The 20,748-nt window shown below is 43.3% G+C and overlaps 1 protein-coding gene across 2 annotated transcripts in view; it reads right to left on the reverse strand.

Moving 5' to 3' along the window:
• The window catches only part of wdhd1 (WD repeat and HMG-box DNA binding protein 1), a 51,740-nt gene that overhangs the window by 21,130 nt on the left and 9,862 nt on the right, over positions 1–20,748 (reverse strand). For both annotated transcript variants that reach the window (XM_085158278.1, XM_085158270.1), the window contains exons 15-26: positions 20,400–20,537; positions 20,130–20,286; positions 19,857–19,971; positions 19,596–19,727; positions 19,291–19,514; positions 18,443–18,597; positions 18,308–18,364; positions 17,969–18,000; positions 15,946–16,110; positions 15,673–15,815; positions 15,416–15,551; positions 350–1,807 (exon numbers count right to left, since the gene is read on the reverse strand). In XM_085158278.1, coding sequence (XP_085014404.1) covers positions 1,619–1,807; positions 15,416–15,551; positions 15,673–15,815; positions 15,946–16,110; positions 17,969–18,000; positions 18,308–18,364; positions 18,443–18,597; positions 19,291–19,514; positions 19,596–19,727; positions 19,857–19,971; positions 20,130–20,286; positions 20,400–20,537 — 1,643 coding nt within the window. In that variant the 3' untranslated portion in view covers positions 350–1,618. The remainder of the gene's footprint in view (positions 1–349; positions 1,808–15,415; positions 15,552–15,672; positions 15,816–15,945; positions 16,111–17,968; positions 18,001–18,307; positions 18,365–18,442; positions 18,598–19,290; positions 19,515–19,595; positions 19,728–19,856; positions 19,972–20,129; positions 20,287–20,399; positions 20,538–20,748) is intronic.

Raw genomic sequence — 20,748 nt, forward strand, 5'->3', positions numbered from 1 at the left:
GTGTCTTTATTACACTGAATGCACTTTGTCGCTGTTATGCCGGATTACATAACAGCGACCACTGACCTCTCTTAGACAGGAGCATGGTCCTAACTGTGCTGCTTACAGTCCTTCATCTCTTCAATCATACATGTATCACTGTCTGAGTATATTAGAAATAATAATAATAATGGATTGGATTTATATAGCGCTTTTCAAGACACCCAAAGCACTTTACAATGCCACTATTCATTCACTCTCACATTCACACACTGGTGGAGGAAAGCTACAGTTGTAGCCACAGCTGCCCTGGGGCAGACTGACAGAAGCGAGGCTGCCATATGGCGCCATCGGCCCCTCTGGCCAACACCAGTAGGACGTAGGGTAAAGTGTCTTGCCCAAGGACACAACGAGCAGGACAGAAAGCCCAGGGATCGAACCGGCGACCTTCCGGTTACAGATGCGCTTCCCAAACCCCTGAGCCACGGTCGCCCCAAAAGCCTTTCGCCAATCTTCGTTTTCTTTTTCAAGTATTTTGTTTTTTCTTTAGACTTTTAAAACACAGGCTCAGGAGGGCTGTGAGGCACTCTCTGCACCACTGTTGGGGATATGTTATTGCCAAGTAATAAGTACGTAATAGTGCACTAGTTTTCCTTTTCAAACAGACTGTATATAAAAGATACCTGTAGCCACTGTGCCATGCTGTCCTGAGTGTTTTTATAGTCGCCATGTCAGTGTTGACTCTTCACACATCGAATGAGGGGTGGTTCTGTAAAACCAAGAACTCAAGCTCATTGATTAATAACTTCTCTAGTCACTGCCACTGCCCCCAGGTATACCCTGGGTTGTCCTCCATTCTGATTCTAATATTGATAAAAGTTTTCAAAATGAACTAAAACACTGAACCCAAATGTTTCCTGAGCTCACAGAGCAAGGGAGCCAAAGACTATTTCTCTGACTTCGACAAAGAGAAGCCTTTGTGCACATCCACAGCACTTCTGAGACTCTAAAGCCACATCCATCTTTTAAGTACAGTCTTTTCATTTAGTCATTTCAAATTAGGAGTCATTTTGTTTTATTAGAATCCCCACATGTTAGTAAGCTGGCATACAGTACAGCCTCTGTATCTTGAAAGTATTTTCATTATGTCTTCATGGAAAAAGCAAAAAAAAACAAAAAACAAAACCCAGAAGAACGCCACTTTAGATTTCATCATAAACCCCCAATGCTTAGGGAAGCTTTAAATGTAGCAATAGTTAGCTTTCAGTTTGCCTAAGCTGTCACTCAGCAAGAAATTAACAGGGTTGTTGCTGGTTATGTCACAAAAGGGATACCGCCGAGCACCTTCACAGAGAGCTAAAGTCGGTATATTCAAACGCAGAGGTAAGGTAGGCCCTCAAACTTAGAAATCCTCTTTTGATTTGAATTGATTAATAAGCTGTACAAAATGAAATCACAGACTAACATGTGAACTAACAAACATTTACATTTATTAAATTGTTAAAATACAGTAAGTGTAAAATACAAACAAACAAAGAAAAAAAAAGAACCAAGCGTACTTTTTTAGTGAACATCACTCATCCGTCTCCAACACTGAGGGCAGTTGTTGATATACATGTGATCTCCGTCCACTGGAGGTTTAGTTTTGGTTAAACGCAAACACTGAAAGCTTGGAAGAGGGATCCAAAGACTTCTTCTTCTTGGCACTACTTTCATCAGCTTCGGCCTTTTCATTTGCATTTTCCAAGCCTTCTCCTCCTCCTGCTCTTTTCCTCTTCTTCAGATCTGCTGCGTCTCCGCTCTGGCCTTTAGCTCTTTCTGTCCATGACTAAAAGAGAGGGGGGGAGGAATAAAATAGACAAGGACCGCACATGTTAATTACTGCACATTACAAAAACAAAAAATTGTATTGTTGTTCCGTCTCTATACAGGCTCCAAACCACCTACGTGATGATGACGAAACGCACACATGGGCACTCGGGCGTGCACTTTGAAATTGCATCCTGTCACGTATAATCACTATTGACAGCATGCATCTCTTTGGCCTGCTGGCTCTTTCCCTCCTCGAGCCCCCTCCTTTTCTCTAAGCCGACACAAAAGGAAGTGCTTTTCTGGACGTAATGGAGCCAGGATGAATCATCAGGCCTGGTGTGTGCAGTGCCAGCAACACACACACACATGCACGCACACATACACACACACGCACTCTACACCTCCAGTGCTTAATGAAACACTGTCATTAACCCATGTATATTCACACAAGCAAACACACACACACACATGTCACCATTACAGAGCTGGTAGATGGTACAAGCTTTGACATATCACTAATCAGCTGCTGCTTTATTGAATATGGACTGAATAATTTTATCAACACACACTCACACACACAGACACACACAATGGTCGAGCCGTTTTAGGCTAAAGTTAAGCCTGCAGGGCCATCACCTAGGTTCTTTTTCTGTAAACATACAGCTGAAATGTACTTATACAAGCTAATAAAAATCATATCAACTCCTTTGATTCAAACTTGACAGAAAATTTCATTTTTAAAAAAAAAAAGTGAATGTTTAAATAAAATAAAATAACTGGCAGGTATGAAATGATGTCTTGTTCATGCTGACCATATTTTCCTCTGGCAATGGTCAATATTTCTTTTTGTTGTCTGACTAATTTTAGCTAATACGGTCAAATGCTAACTAATGTGGTCAGCGGCTAGCCGGCTAACTTTAGCTTTGGGGCTCGCTAACCCTGTTGCAAACAAAATACCATGTTAACCCACAGCTACAGTCTGTGTTGTGTTGGGAGCCGGTTGTTTTTTGACATTTGTGGTAAGTGGACTTTTCTAAGCTACTGTTAGCTAGTTTTGCTCACTGTTGACACTGTGAGCTTAATGGTTTCTTTATGGTCACTGCATCTTTTGTGTCAGGTGCCAACTGTGATGTCACTACAGCTACCAGTCTATACTGGTGCTCACTTGTGCCGGATATGCTTCAGTCTTCTCCTGAACGGTAGGTGTTGCTTCTCAGCAAAAAGAAAAAAAAAAAAACAAACCCAAAATAAACCCCCCCCCCCCCCCCCCCCCAAGTATCAATGAGGTAGAAACAAGAAACAAAGATATTGCGTTTTCTACAGTTAGTCTCATCTTTTCAAACTGTTGCAGGTGTGTTTGCTGGTGTCAAACGGGCTGGCCCAAGTACTTCAGAAACTGCTGATCTGCAGTTTTCCTGAACAACCATCTCTAGCGTTCAAAGAGAATGGTGTGAAAAACAGAAAATATCCAACAATATTCAGCTAAGAACAAGAAAGTGTGCAATTTCACACATGCTTGCCAAAAGAGGACTGGTGGATTGGAAAAACACTGCCTGGTCTGAATGAGTCTCAATTTCTGCTGCATGCTAGGGTCAAAATTTGACAGGAAGAACAAGAGAGTGTGGATATAACCCACCCAGTATTTAAACAGTTTAGACTGGTTACAATCGTGGTGTTCCGCTGTAGGAATATTTTCTTGGCACACTCTGGGGGTCGCTTTGTATTAACTGAGAATCATTTAAACTCCACAGCCTACACGAGCATTGTGGCTGGCCATGTCCATCCCTTTATAACCACAGTGTTTTTCTAATATGACTACATCATTTTCTGATAACTACATCTGGCAACGTAACGTATCATGTCGCAAAGCTCAGATCTTATTAAACTGGTTTCTTGAACATGGCAATGACTCTAATGATCTCGCATGGCCTCAATCCAACCTTTCGGATGTGGTGGAAACTGAAATGTGCATCATGGGTGTGCAGCCGACATTCTGGATTCATCTTTCAGAACAGCTGAAAATTCGGATCAGAATTATGCTCCTGCTGATTGACCAGCCGATCGTCTCTCATGCATCAATGCTTTGCGCCCTCAGTGCCCAAACACACTTGACTGGGCTCCCAGGCAACAGGCATCCCCTCACCCCCACTTCCTCGTCATCCAGCTTTCTGCTGAGAGTCTTGATGTATGCAGGGTCAGGGCCAGTTTACCACAGAAGCACTCGGCTGGATGAAAGGACGAGGCGTGTCATTAGTGGCACAACCACCCTCATTCACTCACCTATTGACTGACCACAGCTGAGACACAGCATTTCAGAGAAAAGAGGTTAAAATCAAACCCTGGATTTCTTTTTTTGTTTGTTAATGTGACCCTGCAGGACTCTAATGACAGTACAACAACTTAATCGAGTGATTTTAAACTTTTGAATACATTTCTTTATATTTAGGAATCTACTTATTTTATTCAAATCTGTAGACCTGCAGTCATTTTTAAAAATAAAAAGCTTCAGCTGGTTGGACAGCTCAAGCGGTACTTCAATTCAATTCAATTCAATTTTATTTATATAGCGCCAAATCACAACAAATGTCGCCTCAAGGCGCTTCATAGATACAGAGAAAAGCCCAACAATCATATGACCCCCTATGAGCAAGCACTTTGGCGACAGTGGGAAGGAAAAACTCCCTTTTAACAGGAAGAAACCTCCGGCAGAACCAGGCTCAGGGAGGGGCGGCCATCTGCTGCGACCGGTTGGGGTGAGAGAAGGAAGACAGGATAAAAGACATGCTGTGGAAGAGAGACAGAGATTAATAACAGATACGATTCAATACAGAGAGGTCTATTAACACATAGTGAGTGAGAAAGGTGACTGGAAAGGAAAAACTCAATGCATCATGGGAATCCCCCGGCAGCCTACATCTATTGCAGCATAACTAAGGGAGGATTCAGGGTCACCTGGTCCAGCCCTAACTATATGCTTTAGCAAAAAGGAAAGTTTTAAGCCTAATCTTAAAAGTAGAGATAGTGTCTGTCTCCCGAATCCAAACTGGAAGCTGGTTCCACAGAAGAGGGGCCTGAAAACTGAAGGCTCTCCCTCCCATTCTACTTTTAAATACTCTAGGAACAACAAGTAGGCCTGCAGAGCGAGAGCGAAGTGCTCTAATAGGGTGATATGGTACTACAAGGTCATTAAGATAAGATGGGGCCTGATTATTTAAGACCTTGTATGTGAGGAGCAGGATTTTGAATTCAATTCTGGATTTAACAGGAAGCCAATGAAGGGAAGCCAAAACAGGAGAAATATGCTCTCTCTTTCTAGTCCCTGTCAGTACTCTTGCTGCAGCATTTTGGATTAACTGAAGGCTTTTCAGTGAGTTTTTTGGACATCCTGATAATAATGAATTGCAGTAGTCTAGCCTGGAAGTAATAAATGCATGAACTAGTTTTTCAGCGTCACTCTGAGACAGGATATTTCTAATTTTAGAGATGTTGCGCAAATGGAAGAACGCAGTCTTACATATTTGTTTAATATGTGCATTGAAGGACATATCCTGGTCAAAAAGGACTCCAAGGTTCCTCACACTGTTACTGGAGGCCAAGGTAATGCCATCCAGAGTAAGAATCTGGTTAGATACCATATTTCTAAGCTTTTCAGCGCCGAGTACAATGACCTCAGTTTTATCTGAGTTAAGAAGCAGAAAGTTAGTGGCCATCCAAGTCTTTATGTCTTTAAGACATTCCTGCAGTTTAACTAATTGGTGTGTGTTATCTGGCTTCATGGACAGATAGAGCTGGGTGTCATCTGCATAGCAGTGAAAATGTATGCTATGTCTTCTAATGATGCTGCCTAGGGGAAGCATGTATAATGTAAACAGAATTGGTCCTAGCACTGAACCCTGTGGAACTCCATAATTAACCTCAGTGTGTGAAGAGGACTCTCCATTTACATGCACAAATTGGAGTCTATTAGATAGATATGATACAAACCACTGCAGTGCAATACCTGTAATACCTACAGCATGTTCTAATCGCTCTAATAGGATATTATGGTCAACAGTATCGAATGCTGCACTAAGGTCAAGAAGGACAAGCACAGAGATGAGTCCACTGTCAGAGGCCATAAGAAGATCATTTGTAACCTTCACTAAAGCTGTTTCTGTGCTGTGATGAACTCTGAAACCTGACTGAAACTCTTCAAATAAACCATTCCTCTGCAGATGATCTGTTAGCTGTTTGACAACTACTCTTTCAAGGATTTTTGATATGAAAGGAAGGTTGGAGATTGGCCTATAATTAGCTAAGACAGAGGGAAGTGGCAGTCAGAGGCGGAAGTGACAGTCAAGGTAAGCGACTAATGTTGTAACTGACGTCAGACGCCGGAGATTTTGGCGGAAAATTAAAGCAAATGGTAGTTTAGATTTGAACAAATTTCTTTAAGCTTCAGTATTACCAAATACACTTATCAATTGTCTCATAACTAACAATATTTGTCTAAATTATCTCCAACACCCTGGAGAACAACGGGGAGAGTTTAGACGCTCTCCAAGATTATATTGATCAGTGCTTTCAGGATCTCGTGATGAAGAAGGCCCAGAGTACAGCTTCCCCGGCCAAATCTGAGACGCCGTCGTCGAAAAGACAACGCCCGGCAGATTCCCCCGGCACAACATCGCCAGCTGGCAAAGATATTGCCGACATACTGGAGTCAATCGACAAGCGATTGTCCAGTTTCGACGCAAGGCTGTCCCTGGTGGAGATTCTTCACCGGGAATTTAAATGCTTGCGAGAATCCCTGGAGTTCAGCCAGCAGCAAGTGGAAACGCTCGCTGCTGAAAATGCCACGCTAAGGGAGTCGGTGAAATCTCTCACAGAAAATGTTACTCAGCTAAATAGAGAAAATAAAAAAATAAAAGAAACGGTTATTGATCTACAAGCTCGTAGCATGCGTGATAATCTAGTATTTTCTGGTATTCCAGAAGCCGCTGGAGAGGACGCGGAGACCACGGTAAAAAGCTTCATCAAAACCCACCTGAAGCTGCCGGAGGACATGGTGAAGAACATCGTCTTCGATAGGGTGCATCGCCTCGGCCCCATTCGGGCTACGGCCGGGAGACCACGTCCTATCGTGGCCAAATTCGGCCACTTCAAACAAAAACAACATGTGAAAAGCCGCGGCAGGGAATTAAAAGGAACGGACTTCAGCGTGAACGATCAGTTCCCCAAAGAGATCCTGGAACGACGCAGGGTCCTCTTCCCACTTCGACGCGGCTTCATCCAGAAAGGCTCCCGCGCTGTCATCGCTGTGGACCGGCTGTACGTGGACGGACAGCTCCACCGCGACCCCAACATCACTCCGTGGCTGTATTAACTTCAGACCAGATAAGAATCCGCTACACCCTTTCCCTATCCACTCACACTAACTTGGATTAACATTTGTTTAACTTACCGGTATCAAATCACATCTTAAGTGTGATTTCATAGCAATATTAACACCGTCACTCTCCGTCAGTGATTTAATTGGAATGTTTACGTTTTCTTTTCTCTCTTCTCGTTTTTTTTTTTTTCCTCTCTTTTCCCCCTCTTGTTTTTATGCTGCTCACCCTCGTCCTTGGTTTCTTTCTTTATTTCTTTCACTGCTTCGATCACCTGCTTCCACACTCTTCCACAAACAACATCATTTATTTCGACACTTACTCACTGCACGATCACGCACAGTCATGCGCTCAACGGCAGCACATTTACATCAGTCAGACAGCGCACACAGACCTACAGGATACACACACTTAAGCCAAGCATACTCATATTAGTAAATATGCAAACACATAGTCAGACTCGGGGAGCATCTCGCCACACATTTTTTCTCTCTCTCCCTCTCCTTATTTATGAACAAGTGATATATTCTCTCCACCTGTCTAAGCGACACACACAGAGTACACCCCTAGTTATGCACAGACATCTATGGGTGCACTAAGATTCGTTACATGGAATGTAAATGGAGCTGGCTCCAGAGAAAAGAGGTTAAAAATATTTAACCAACTCAAAAAACTACAGGCAGATGTTGTCCTTTTACAAGAGACCCACAGACCTCTTAGAGGTTCGAATGAACTTAAAACACCTGAGTTTCCTAATGTGTTCTCAGCCTGTTATAATTCTAGACAAAGGGGAGTAGCAATTTTAATTCATAAAAAAATTAATTTCACAGTACTCGATACAGTTATAGATCCAGAGGGCAGATTCTTAATCATTAAACTATCTATACTTGATAAAAATCTATGTATTGTAAGTGTATATGGTCCAAATGTTGATGATCCCTCATTCTTTCACGGTTTTTTCAGTGCACTCTCTGAACACTTAGATGGCACACTTGTGCTTGGAGGCGACCTCAACCTTGGACTGAATGAAGAAATGGATAGGCTCAATACAGCAGGAACTCAGCGTAATTGGCAGTCCACAAATATAATCAAACAGTATATGAGCGACTTTGGTCTTTGCGATGCATGGCGCTCCCTTCACCCCACCAGTAAGGAATATACTTTTTTCTCACATGTTTATCACTCCTACTCTCGTCTGGATTATTTTTTGGTCAGCAGCTCACTGCTGAGCGACATTTCAGACATTGAGATTCATCCTATAGCTGTCAGCGATCATGCTCCTGTATCTCTAACACTAATGCACAAGAATAATACTATGCCAAGTAAAAACTGGAGATTTAATACATCACTGCTTAATGATGAAGACTTTATTAAATATTTTAAAAAAGAGTGGACTTCATATTTAGACTTTAATGACACTCCCGGAACATCAGCTTCTGTTTTATGGGAAGCAGGGAAAGCTGTGATGAGAGGTAAAATAATTTCTTTCTCATCACATAAAAAGAAAAAAGAAAACAAAAATATTCAGGAATTAGAAAAAAACATCAAATCACTAGAAGAAGCCTACGCGTCCCACCAAGATCAGGAAACATTGAACAAAATACGCAAAACAAAACTAGAATTAAATGAGATAATTGATAGAAAAACAAAATTCTTAGTACAAAGACTACGCTTACAAAATTATGAACATAGTAATAAATCCGGTAAATTTCTAGCAAACCAGTTAAAAATAAATAAAGAAAAAACAACTATATGTGCTGTTCAAGATTCATCTGGGAACACAATATATGAACCGAAACAAATAAACAACATTTTCAGGGATTTCTATAAAACGTTGTATTCACCACAAATAAACCCATCTAAAAAGGAAATTGATCAATTTTTAGACAACATAACTCTCCCAAAATTATTAGAATCTCAAGCAATGGCACTGGATTCGCCACTGACATCAGGTGAACTCCAGGAAGCCCTGATAAATATGTCCAATAATAAGGCTCCAGGTCCAGACGGCTTTCCTGCAGAATTCTACAAAGAATTCTGGAAGATTCTAGCACCAGTTTTTTACAGAACGTTGTTAGAAATCAAAGAAAAGGGCAGACTTCCATCAAATATGAATTCTGCAAACATTAATCTCCTGCTAAAACCAGGCAAAGACCCTGTATATCCCTCAAGCTATCGTCCAATATCCCTTATTAATGTAGACCTCAAAATAATCTGCAAAGCTCTCTCGAAGAGACTAGAGAAAATAACCCCCCTCTTAATTCATCCTGACCAAACTGGTTTCATAAAAGGTAGGCACTCATCAACAAATACACGTAGATTACTTAATTTGATAGACTACTCATACAGTAAAAACCTTGAAACTACAATATTTTCCTTAGATGCAGAAAAAGCGTTTGACAGAGTTAACTGGAAATTTCTATTTGCAACTTTACACAAATTTGGTTTTGGATCTTCTTTCATCAACTGGTTAAAAATATTATATAATTCCCCAACAGCTTGTGTCAGAACAAATGACCAGACATCCTCCAGCTTATGTCTCCTGAGGGGCACCAGGCAGGGATGCCCACTCTCCCCTTCACTGTTTGCAATTTTTATCGAACCACTAGCAGCAGCAATTAGACAGAATTCAGCAATTAAGGGCATAAAATGCAAGAACGTAGAACATAAAATCAGCCTTTATGCTGATGATGTGTTACTCTTTCTCCAAAATTCACAAACCAATATCACTGGGGTGATTGAATTGATAAACTCTTTTGCAAGAATATCAGATTACTCAATTAACTGGTCAAAATCTACAGTCCTTCCTATTAATTGCTGCTTCCATAATTCCTCTTCTACTCCACTGCAATCGGGAAATATAAAATATTTAGGTATTAATATTTCTCCCAAGCTTGCAGATCTAACTAAATTAAACCATACCCCACTTTTAAAGAAAGTAGAAGGTGATCTGGCTAGATGGAAATGTCTACCCATATCACTCATGGGAAGGGTTGCTGCTATAAAAATGATGGTATTACCAAAAATAAATTATTTATTCTCAATGATCCCAACTAAACCGCCGCAAGATTGGTTCAGATCTCTAGATTCATATATGTCCAAATTCCTTTGGAAAAATAAGCCCCCACGTATAAGCTTAAAAACACTACAAAAGACCAAGGATAAAGGAGGATTAGAACTACCTAACTTTCAGCACTACTTCTTAGCCAACAGGCTTCAGTTTATCTCAGGATGGCTAAAACATACCCTCTTAGATGAACCTTGGCTAGATGTAGAACAAGCACTTTGCAATAATCTAGAGATTTCAGATCTACCATTTATCAGCTCAAACATCCAACGACATGAATGCTTCAAAAGCATCAACATCAGCTCTTCTCTGACAGCATGGTGGGAGTTTCTGAAGTTGACAGAGTCTTCATTAATCCCATGCAAACGTACACCTATCTGGAACAACCCTGACATATTACAAAACAATAATATGATAAACTTTTCAGATTGGAATGGTAAAGGAATCAAATATGTAGAACATATACTAGAAGGAACAGAATTTATTTCATTTGACAGACTAGTTACACAATATGGGATCAACAAGAAAAGATTTTTAGAATATCAACAAATTAAATCCATAATAAAAAAGAAATTTAAACTGGGTCAAGTTGAACTACAAACACCACCAAGTGTGGTTCAATTTTTTACTCTTAAAACCCCCAAATTACTATCCAAAATATACAGAATGCTTTCTAAAACAGATGAATCAATATCACTTCCTATTGCAAAATGGGAAGCGGATTTATCAGTTAACTTAGACCAAAACTTCTGGTCTCAGATTTGCTTAAAAACCTTTCATCTAATCAGAAATCCCAGTCTTCAATTAATTCAATACAAAATACTACATAGAGTGCACTATACAGGTCATCGGATGTTCAAGATGGGCTTTGCATCTACCAACAACTGCTCACACTGCCAAACCAATTCACCGGACAATTATATCCACGCTCTTTGGTTCTGTCCACCAGTTCAGAAGTTTTGGCGCGAGATATGTGAAGACTTATCAAAGTGTCTGAAATGTAACATTCCAACTTCCCCCTTAGTGTGTTTGTTGGGCAGCTTAGATAATGTCACTTCAGAAAAGAATATAGCCCATATGGTTTTCACTGCTCTATGCATAGCCAAGAAAACAGTCCTCATGAACTGGAAAAATAAAAACAATCTTAATTCTAACCAATATAGAAATTATCTATTAGATTACATTAGTCTTGATACAGCCTCTGCCACCACATCAGATCAATCGCTCTGGGCTCCTCTGATCAGCTCCATCACCTAGTGGGGGTGGGGGGTCATATTTTGGTCTCGCCTTCACTGTTGTGATTGGTGTGGGGGTAGGGTCAGGCTTGGGGCGTCGGGGGGTTCCCCAGGAGCATCTTCCTTGGGGGGCTCAACCCGGGGTAGCGGTCATGGCCAATTAGGGGCTCTGTTGGCTCTTAGGTGACGGCTTCCTCGTGGCTACGTGCAGCGGGGCTAGGGGAGGGTCTGTGCTGACGGACGGGGGTTACTGACCTGGTAGCCTGGCTGCCCCTGGGTGGGTCCGGGACGGGCGTGAGGTTCTGGGGGCGCTCCGGCTCTGGCCTGGGGCCCTGGCCGGGCCTCGGGGACCTGGGTCCTGGTTGGTGTGTTGCCGGGGTTGTGGGCCGGTGGGTATATGGGGGCCCGCCACTGGCGCAGGGTGCCGCCGGTGCGCCGAGCCAGCTGGGGGGCTCTTCAACTGGTGGGGGGGGGGTTGTCACATCTTGCAGGGGCTTTCCTCTCTCAGGAACTCTCTCTGCAAGAGGGGGAGATACAGGAGAGGTGGAGGAAGATCTCAGCCTGGGCGTCTATTGTCTTATGTAGTCTGGAAGATGAGTGGATGATGGGGTGGGTGCAGTTTTCTCTGTTGTGGGGTTGAGTGGACTGCCCCGGGCTCTGTGGGGCCGGGCGGCGCCGCTGCGCTGGGCCCCGGTTCGGATGGGCCTGGGCCCCCCTTCCCTGGTGGGTCGCGGAGTATGGGGGTGCCTACTGGGGTCAGCGGGGGAGCTGGCCCCAGGGAGGGGTCACTTGCTCCTCCCTTCCTTCCCTCCCCATCTCCAGCTGCCTCCCTCTTCCCGCTCCACCACAACCACCCACACATGCAGGGCCTTGGAGTGGGGGTGTGTCACCAGGGTGCAGAGGAGGTAACCCCCCCCCCCTCTGTCCCCTTCTGGCTGCCTCTGCCTCAATTTTATCCCGCAACTTAGACATTCACATTACTCACATTCTCATTACACATAAATATAGGATCTTGGGGGTGGGCACGCTACACGGAATCCCAATTACCATCAGGGTGTACACCTCACCCCCGGCGTCGTTGCCCACCTCTCAATTTTAAATACACGTAGACATTGAGGGCTAGCAGGAGGGACTATGCGCTTACCTGCTGCTCTCTGGCAGGTAGCTCCATGCCCTCCTGGGTTTTAAACGCACCTTAGAACACACATACATCAACACTACAATGAGCGGGTGGAGGGAGGTTAGGAGTCTTCTCTCACCCTCGTTCTCTGCTTTCTGCTGGAGCAGGGGGGCTAGGAGGAGGAGTTGGCCGTCCGACTGGGGTCCGGAGTGTGGGGCCTCCCTGCTGCTGCGGAGTCGGGGCGGTCTGCTTCTCCCCACTGCAGGGAAAAGGGTAACACAACCTGGGTCTGGGTGCAGTTCCCCCCTCCAGGGGCAAGGGTACCTAGACCCGGTTCGTAGAGTACGCTTGGGGAGTGTGATTGTGTGTACAGCGTCTCTTTATGTCTGTCTCCACGTTGGTTGAGTGTGGAGTAAGTGCATATGAGAGCATGAGGGTGGGAATGGATGTTTGTATCTGTGTGTGCCTGTATGTCTGTGTCTGTATGTCAGGTTGGGTATCAGATGCCACCTCTCTGAGGACAGCTCAGGCCCTCCAAGGTTTGGAGGCCTATCTCCCCCCACCACTTCCCCTGCCGGGGGCGGACTCCCTCAGACGTCGGTGCGTTGGTGGTTCTTTGTGTCCGGGGGTGGGCGTCCGGGTACACACCGGCTCACTCCTTGGCGGCTGCTTATCGGGGCCTGGAGCCTGGGGCTCGCTTGGGCCACTTCGGAGGTGGGGTGCCCCCGGCCTCTCGGCCTGGGGCTCGGTCACTCAGGCACAGCTGGCTGCCGGCGGAGCTCACGGGCACGTCACTGCAGCCCCCCCTGGCTTCTGCTCCGTGGCTGCTGGGTGACCCCTCATCTGGGACTCTCCTCAGCTCTTTCTGGGACAGTGGCGCGGCTGCCCCTCTGTTGGTCTTCCTTGGTCTCTTGTGTTCTGGGGGCCTCTGGATGTCTGGGGTTTTGATCTCCTCCATACCTGCTTCATGCCCTGGAGGACGGGGCAGTGGCCCCCCACACCCTCTAGCAGATCATTACATGAGGGAACCTTTTAAGAAAACAAGCGCGTCCATGCTCACAGGTGTACACACGGGTGATCACACACACAAACTACACCCTTTTTGGCTCCTACCTCAATGCACACTGTGCTGTCGATCTTACGTGCTGCACAATAATGTTTAATATTTAGTATTTACTGTCATATTCCCATATATCATTGTGATGTGGTTTATTGTATTACTCTCGTTTTCTTCTGCTTGTTTTCTTTTTTCTTTCTCAACAGGTGATCCAGGTGATCGATATATGTATTTTTTTTTTTTTTTTTTTTTTTTCTTCTGCTTATTCTGTTGGTTTTTGTTTTTTGCCCTTCTCCCCCGTCCCTCTTCTCAACTGTTTTTCTTCCCCTCTTTCTTTCTCCCTTTTCTTTCCCCCAGTCAAGTCTGTCCCGTATTCAGCAAGTGAAAATAAAATAAAGAATAAAAAAAAAAAAAAAAAAAAAAAAAAAAAAAAAAAGCTAAGACTGCTGGGTCTAGAGATGGCTTTTTGAGTAAAGGTTTAACTGCAGCCACCTTGAAGGCCTGTGGTACATAGCCGATTATTAGAGATAGGTTGATCATATATAAGATCGAAGAATTAATCAATGGCAGGACTTCTTTGAGCAGTTTTGTAGGAATGGGGTCTAAAAGACACGTTGATGGTTTGGAGGAAGTAATTATTGAAGTTAACTCAGAAAGATCGATTGGAGAAAAAGAGTCTAACTTAACATCAATGGTACTAAGAGTAGCTGTAGATAATATTACATCTGTGGGATGATTATTGGTAATTTTTTCTCTAATGATAAAAATTTTATTTGTGAAGAAGTTCATGAAGTCATCACTAGTTAACGTTAAAGGGATGGTTGGCTCAAAAGAGCTCTGACTTTTTGTCAGCCTGGCTACAGTGCTGAAGAGAAACCTGGGGTTGTTCTTATTTTCTTCAATCAGTGATGAGTAGTAAGCTGTTCTGGCTTTGCGGAGGGCTTTCTTATAAAGCAACAAACTATTTCTCCAGGCTAAATGATGATCCTCTAAATTTGTGACACGCCATTTCCTCTCCAGATTACGAGTCATCTGCTTTAGGGTACGTGTTTGAGAATCAGGTACTGATGAGACTATTCGAAGCAGTTATGCTGGTTAGACTAATGATGGGTGAGTTTTCAGATGATCTGTTGCTGGGAAGTGGTACAACTAGCTCCCATGTTCTCAGCTTCTCATTAAAATGCGAAAAACATTTCAGTGCTTGGGAGGAAGAGAAGAGTACACGTATGGATACATTTCTCATTTGATGTGAAAGAAAATAACAGACACTTTGTAAACAGTGTGGAGCAGCTATCAGCACAACACACTCTTACATTTTATATGTTATTCACCTGAACCAATTTCAGATCGAGTTTACTATAATTTTATGATATTTTCTCAACTGAAACTAGACTAAAGCTAAAAGAATTTAGATGGTTAAATTATGAGTAACACTAAATTCTAATTTGCTGAACACGTGACCATCTTTGATTTCTGAATGGGAATCAGCTTGGAGTAGAAATATGGCCAAAAGCTGAAGTCAGCTTATGAAAACTGCAAATTGTGCACACCCACATAAAACTTGTAAGAATCCTTACAAGTGGAGGGCTGAAAATGGGATTCTCTGCATTTACAATTTCAGTTGGGTTAATGAAATTATAGACAAGGGTGTCAACGGGGGCTCCGGGGGTTGAGGATCAACCTGCCAAAGACTCCAATCACTGGACAGCTTTGGAAATTTTTGACATCACTGTTTTAGCAACCCCCCTCCTCTCTAAAACCCTCCATGTGTTATACCAGTCTCTCCTCTGCCGACAGCGTCCTGAAGCGTCCCATAGCCTCCTTGATGACGTCGGTCTCTTCCAGGTCAGGGTTGTCGGCTAGGATACTCTTCCTGTTCTCCTCCAACCAAAGCTGGAAGCCTGTCTTTGGCCTAAATGCACAGAGAAAACGAGAAATGCTGCCCTGTTTAAAAATGCTCTACATGTAGAATCTGTTTTTGAACATCCCAGTGTTCAAAGGGTCTAACCGTTTCTTTCTTTGAAATCTTTTACCTCTTGTTTTCAGAGTTTTCTGCAGGTGGTCCTGGAGGCGGGGTGTCTGGTCGTTTCTGCAGATTTGCAGCTGGCTCTGTGTTCTCCTGAACCTTCTTATTAGCTGTCTTTGTGGCAGCCATCTGCAGCAGAGTAGACTGAGTCTTCACAGGGGGAAAAAAAAGGACATTTTATTGTTTTGAAAGATGCATTATCTTTTCCAGGTACTATCATTTTGAGACCTCGGCACAGCTATGTGGAGACATGCTACAGCTTTAATTTCTGAGACGGTACCTTGGTTTTTGGCTTGGGGGCCAGAGGTTTGAGGATGGGACTTTTGCTGGGTTTCCCCCCAGAGCTGCTGAGCTGAGCTGACCTCTTGCTGGACGTCATGTTGTCCAGGATGTTTGTTACTCGCGGCGGACCGGATGAAGCTGACATTTTCCCCGAACCAGGAACCTGAACACACCAAAGCAATAACAAAATTTAAAAAAAAATCTTAAAGATATTTTATATGTTCCTTATAGTCAACAAATCACATGAGAAACAGCAACAACAAAAACTGTGCGTTTCTTCTTCTTCTTTGCCATTGACTCCAAGGTGACTGAGCCACACCCGGTGGCTTACCAGGTACTTTATTAAGAAGAAAGCCTGTATATAAAAGATGGAGGCAGGAAAGTGATTTCACCCATCGTTTTAGGTTTTATACTGTACTTAACTGAGCCTTGAAGGCTAGCCAATACTTAAACCCTGCCTTAGTGTTTATCTCACTAAAAAGAGAAGGAAAGAGAAGTCAGTGTGCAATGGGGTAGCTTTCTTACAGAGTTGTGTACAGATCTTTTTGCAACCTGAGTCAGCTCCTGCTGGCCAACAGAGGCTGCTGTTCAGACTCCACACGGTGCATTTAAAAGCAGCTCCACAGACAGACAGGAGAGATGAAAGTGATCTCTGAGGAATAAGCTAAACCTTCTTAACCCTTTAAGACCTACCATAGAACCAAGTCCGCCAGAGCTTATATTATATTTTTACATGTTGTAGAGCCATTTTTGGGAGCATTTCAAGTTGCTATACATCAATACAACTACTACAGCCTAAATTTAAATAATATGCATGCATTAAGTGCATAGTAATTACATAAATTGCAAAAAAGTGCAATAAACTACAAAAAAATTGAAAATCGTTTTTTATTTATTTTTTAACATATTTCTAGTTAGAGAAATTTAAGAGGCTTATCCCTCAAAACTGTAAATACAAAAAAGTTGCACAAAATAGTTTCCCACCACAGGAAATTTATTTTGAGTGTCTTCATAGTTTTATTTTTGAAATACACCAATTTCTATACACTGCAGGAAAAACGAAAATAAATATTATAGTGCAAATTTGCAAAAAAGCAGCATATGCATCAAAATAAACTATTTCCAGCAGTGCAATATTAGTCCTAAGCATCCCAGAAACGACACAGAAAGTCATAAAGTCGAACATAACTTTTAAAAACACCAGTATAAGCTCATGAGGCCTTGATGGTAAAAAACTACATTTCCGCGAAAATGACGTCACTTCCGGTTTCGGGCAGGTCATGGCGGACATGCGATAGTTCGTGCTGATGGACGTAGGAAGTGTTATGAACAGCTGATCGGATCGGCAAAGTGTGTTTCTGGAATATTATGTTTTTGGTGCTGCAAGTGCTTTTTATGCAGTTTTTGCAAAGCTATATGTGGAAGGAAACTGTGACCGAGGACAAGCTGATGGCATAAGATGTAAATACAACTCCTCCGGTTTCATATGCAAAAAAAATTATTGCGCTAGCTCACGTGGTTGCAGAGCTACCGGGATTTAAAAATAGTTACGCAAAACGGAGCGTGCTGCTCTGACCGGCTTTAAAGGGTTAAGAACCACTTCTCTCTCTTTAAACCTCTTACAGTCTTTATTCATATTCAAAACCAAAAGAGTCTTTTGTATTTTATTAATGGTTAAACATCAAAAAATGACTAAAAGCCTTTTTCCATTAGTACCTACTCGGATTGGCTTGAGCGAGTGGACTTGTTTTCTATTACAATCGAGTGCTACCTAATGTGTGTGGGGTCGTTATAGCAACACAGCCGAACGTCCTGTGACGTCATCTGTGTGCACCACAAATGCCACAACAAAAGAGTTGACAGTCTCATAAGACCTCATCAGATTGCCTGGAACCCCGGCCAAGCATGTTGTAAAAAAAGCACCTGGTACCAAGTCGCGTAGGTAATATTGGAAATGGGCTATAATGAGACCACATCCTTGATTTTGACGAAATGAAAATCTAAGAAGTCACAGTTCTTACCTTGAAAGGATTTGCACGTCCCATTTTACCAACTGAAAAACAAGGAAGTGATTCAGATAAATTTGGCCTAATAACAGGTCTTGTTTCATATTTGAATATTAAAATGGGCTTGGGTGATGGGAGCGGCTGTCCCACTTTAATCTTACTCTGAAAACCTTCCAACAACTAACAAAGACTTGAAATGAAATCAAATCCAGCTAAAACTCCACTGACAGAGACACCACAAGTGTACAACATGAAGAGGACAGTACAGTAGTTGGGTTATTTGTCCTGCATCACGCTAAAGTGACTCACCATAATACTGAACATCTAAGCTGGCTGATATATGCGTTTACTCACTTGGTGTCGGAGACGGCTTGATGGGTGAGCCGGCTTCTTTAGCAAATGGGTTCACACCTGACAGACATGGAGGAGGGGTGTTAGCATGTTAGCAGTAGCACTGGCAACTTGTGCAAAGTAAGAGGTGGAACTGACGTTTTTTTGTTTCTGTCGCCTCTTCCGGCTCCATCTCCGGTCTGTCCTCTTCCTCCATGAGCTCTTCTCCTCTTTCCTCCTCATCCTCTTGCTCCTCCTGCTGATTCTGTCTTCTGCTGTAACGTCCTCTCGCTGTGACGTCAGTGTGGCCATACCTGTGCAAAAAGAGAGCGAAGACTGCTGTTTTTAATCTGTTTGTAAACTAAAATAAATTGGAGGAGACTGGTGAAGGTTTTACACTTAAAATGCTGCAATAAATGTTACATGGTTGATATTTGTTCTTCCTTCATCCATATAAAAATAACATATAAATAACCTATATTTTTTTAAAAAATTGTTCAAGGTTTCACATCATAAAAGAGCTCTGCTTTTTTTTCCTTCTCTCACCCCAACCGGTCGCAGCAGATGGCCCCGCCCCTCCCTGAGCCTGGTTCTGCCGGAGGTTTCTTCCTGCTAGAAGGGAGTTTTTCCTTCCCACTGTCGTACAAAGTGCTTGCTCATAAGGGGTCATATGGTTGTTGGGTTTTTCCTCTGTATCTATTATTGTACGATCTACTGTACAATATAAAGCGCCTTGAGGCGACTGTTGTAGTGGTGAATTGCTTTTTTAACCAAGTAACCTCGTTGAAGAACATGTATCAGCTGACCTGCTTTGATAAAGATAATTTTATTGAAATGACACACTCGTTGTGTGGCATCTATGCTGCGCTCAGCAGTGACATGAAGTCGTCTGACACTGCTATATGGTAGTCACCCATAAAGGGTGAGGTTTGTTATTTTGGCCAAAGCCAGACAGTCCAGATTAATTTACACAAACAGTGAAAGTGATGCATGCTTTTTGACATTACCCAGAGCTCCGTCTTGTGCTGGAGTATTCAGGCTCCTCTTCCTGCTCCTCTTGCTCTTCTTCCTGTATCTGGTTGGATTTCTCCAGAGCAATCTCACTGAGCCGCTGTGCAAGGGCCATGCGTCTGGATCGGGATGCATATCGTATGGCCAGAGTCACCACATTCTGGGTCATCATCTCTGCCAGCTCCACACAGCGAAACTCTCGCTCCAGTTTGCAGGACAACTGTAAGAAAACAACAACTCTAAACAAATCTGTACTTTGGGAGTGTCTCGATCACCAAGTGTTTGCAGCGTTCACACTTACTGCAAACATCTTCATGAGCAGCTCCTGCTGCTCCTTCTGGGACTGATTCTGAGCATCTTCATCTATTTCGTAGCCGCTGGAGGACAGGAAGCTGTAGTGGTCGTGGAAAAGGACCGAACGCCAGAACTGCTCCTGAATAACAGAGGAGGATAGGCTCAGCTGTTACTGGATCCATGACACCACTGAGCTACCTGAAAAGATCTGAGGACTGGATTACATCGATAACCCATTGTCCAGGTGCTCATTCTTGTGTTTATTTACCTCCATCTGCCCCTTCTCTGTTGTGGTCTGACACAGGGGCAGCTTGAAGGGTAGGATGGCCACAGCGGGTCTGGGCAGGGTGGGAGGATACCTGGAGCCTTTACATGGAATACACCTAACAGGACGAGGACAGAAGGAATGTCAGCCTCTAAGAAGCAATAATTAACCAGCATCGAGTATCGGCTCATATGCACTGAATGCATTAGTTTAGTCACTTTTTATTTCCTGTTCAAACTGCTAAATCAATGAGCTGTGATGCAGATGAAAGCTCACCTGAGCTGCTGAGGGTTCTCGTGCACTCCAACCACCCAGTAGTGATCTGATTTGCTCTTGCAGGTCTCCCTGGTGTTGCACACTGGAGTCCATGTGTTGGCCAGGGAGCGGTTCAGCATTCGCACCACGCCATCTGAATCCACATAGCACGGAGTACCTGAAAGACCACGAGATGTATTCCAGGACAGGTTGTTCCAAATCATCACCAGCAGCAAAGTAATGATGCTTCCCATGAGATTCTTTCACATTATAATATCTTGACATACTGACCCTCGGCTGTGAAGCCGAGCCAAGACAAGTACGATTTTTGAGAGAGGGGGAGGGGTTCGCCACTGATGAGTTGCCTCCTCTTTCGACTGAACTGCAGCAGCTGGACACCCAGAGCCTGTTCTCCATCGAAACCTGTAGCTGGTGGTGGAAAACGAGACACATGTAAAGAGCTGGAAGATAACACTGCAAACTGCAGTACTTATATTTGGAGAGAGTGGAAATTTTCAGATCACAGCTTAACAGTGGGGGGTGGCCTTTACTCTCATCTCTTGTGCTGCACATTTTACATTTACACTCTGTGGTGACTCCATGTGGTGGAAAGTAAACTGAATGAACGGAACTGACATGC

The sequence above is a fragment of the Neolamprologus multifasciatus genome, chromosome 1 (assembly GCF_963576455.1).
Source record: "Neolamprologus multifasciatus chromosome 1, fNeoMul1.2, whole genome shotgun sequence".
NCBI lineage: Eukaryota > Metazoa > Chordata > Actinopteri > Cichliformes > Cichlidae > Neolamprologus > Neolamprologus multifasciatus.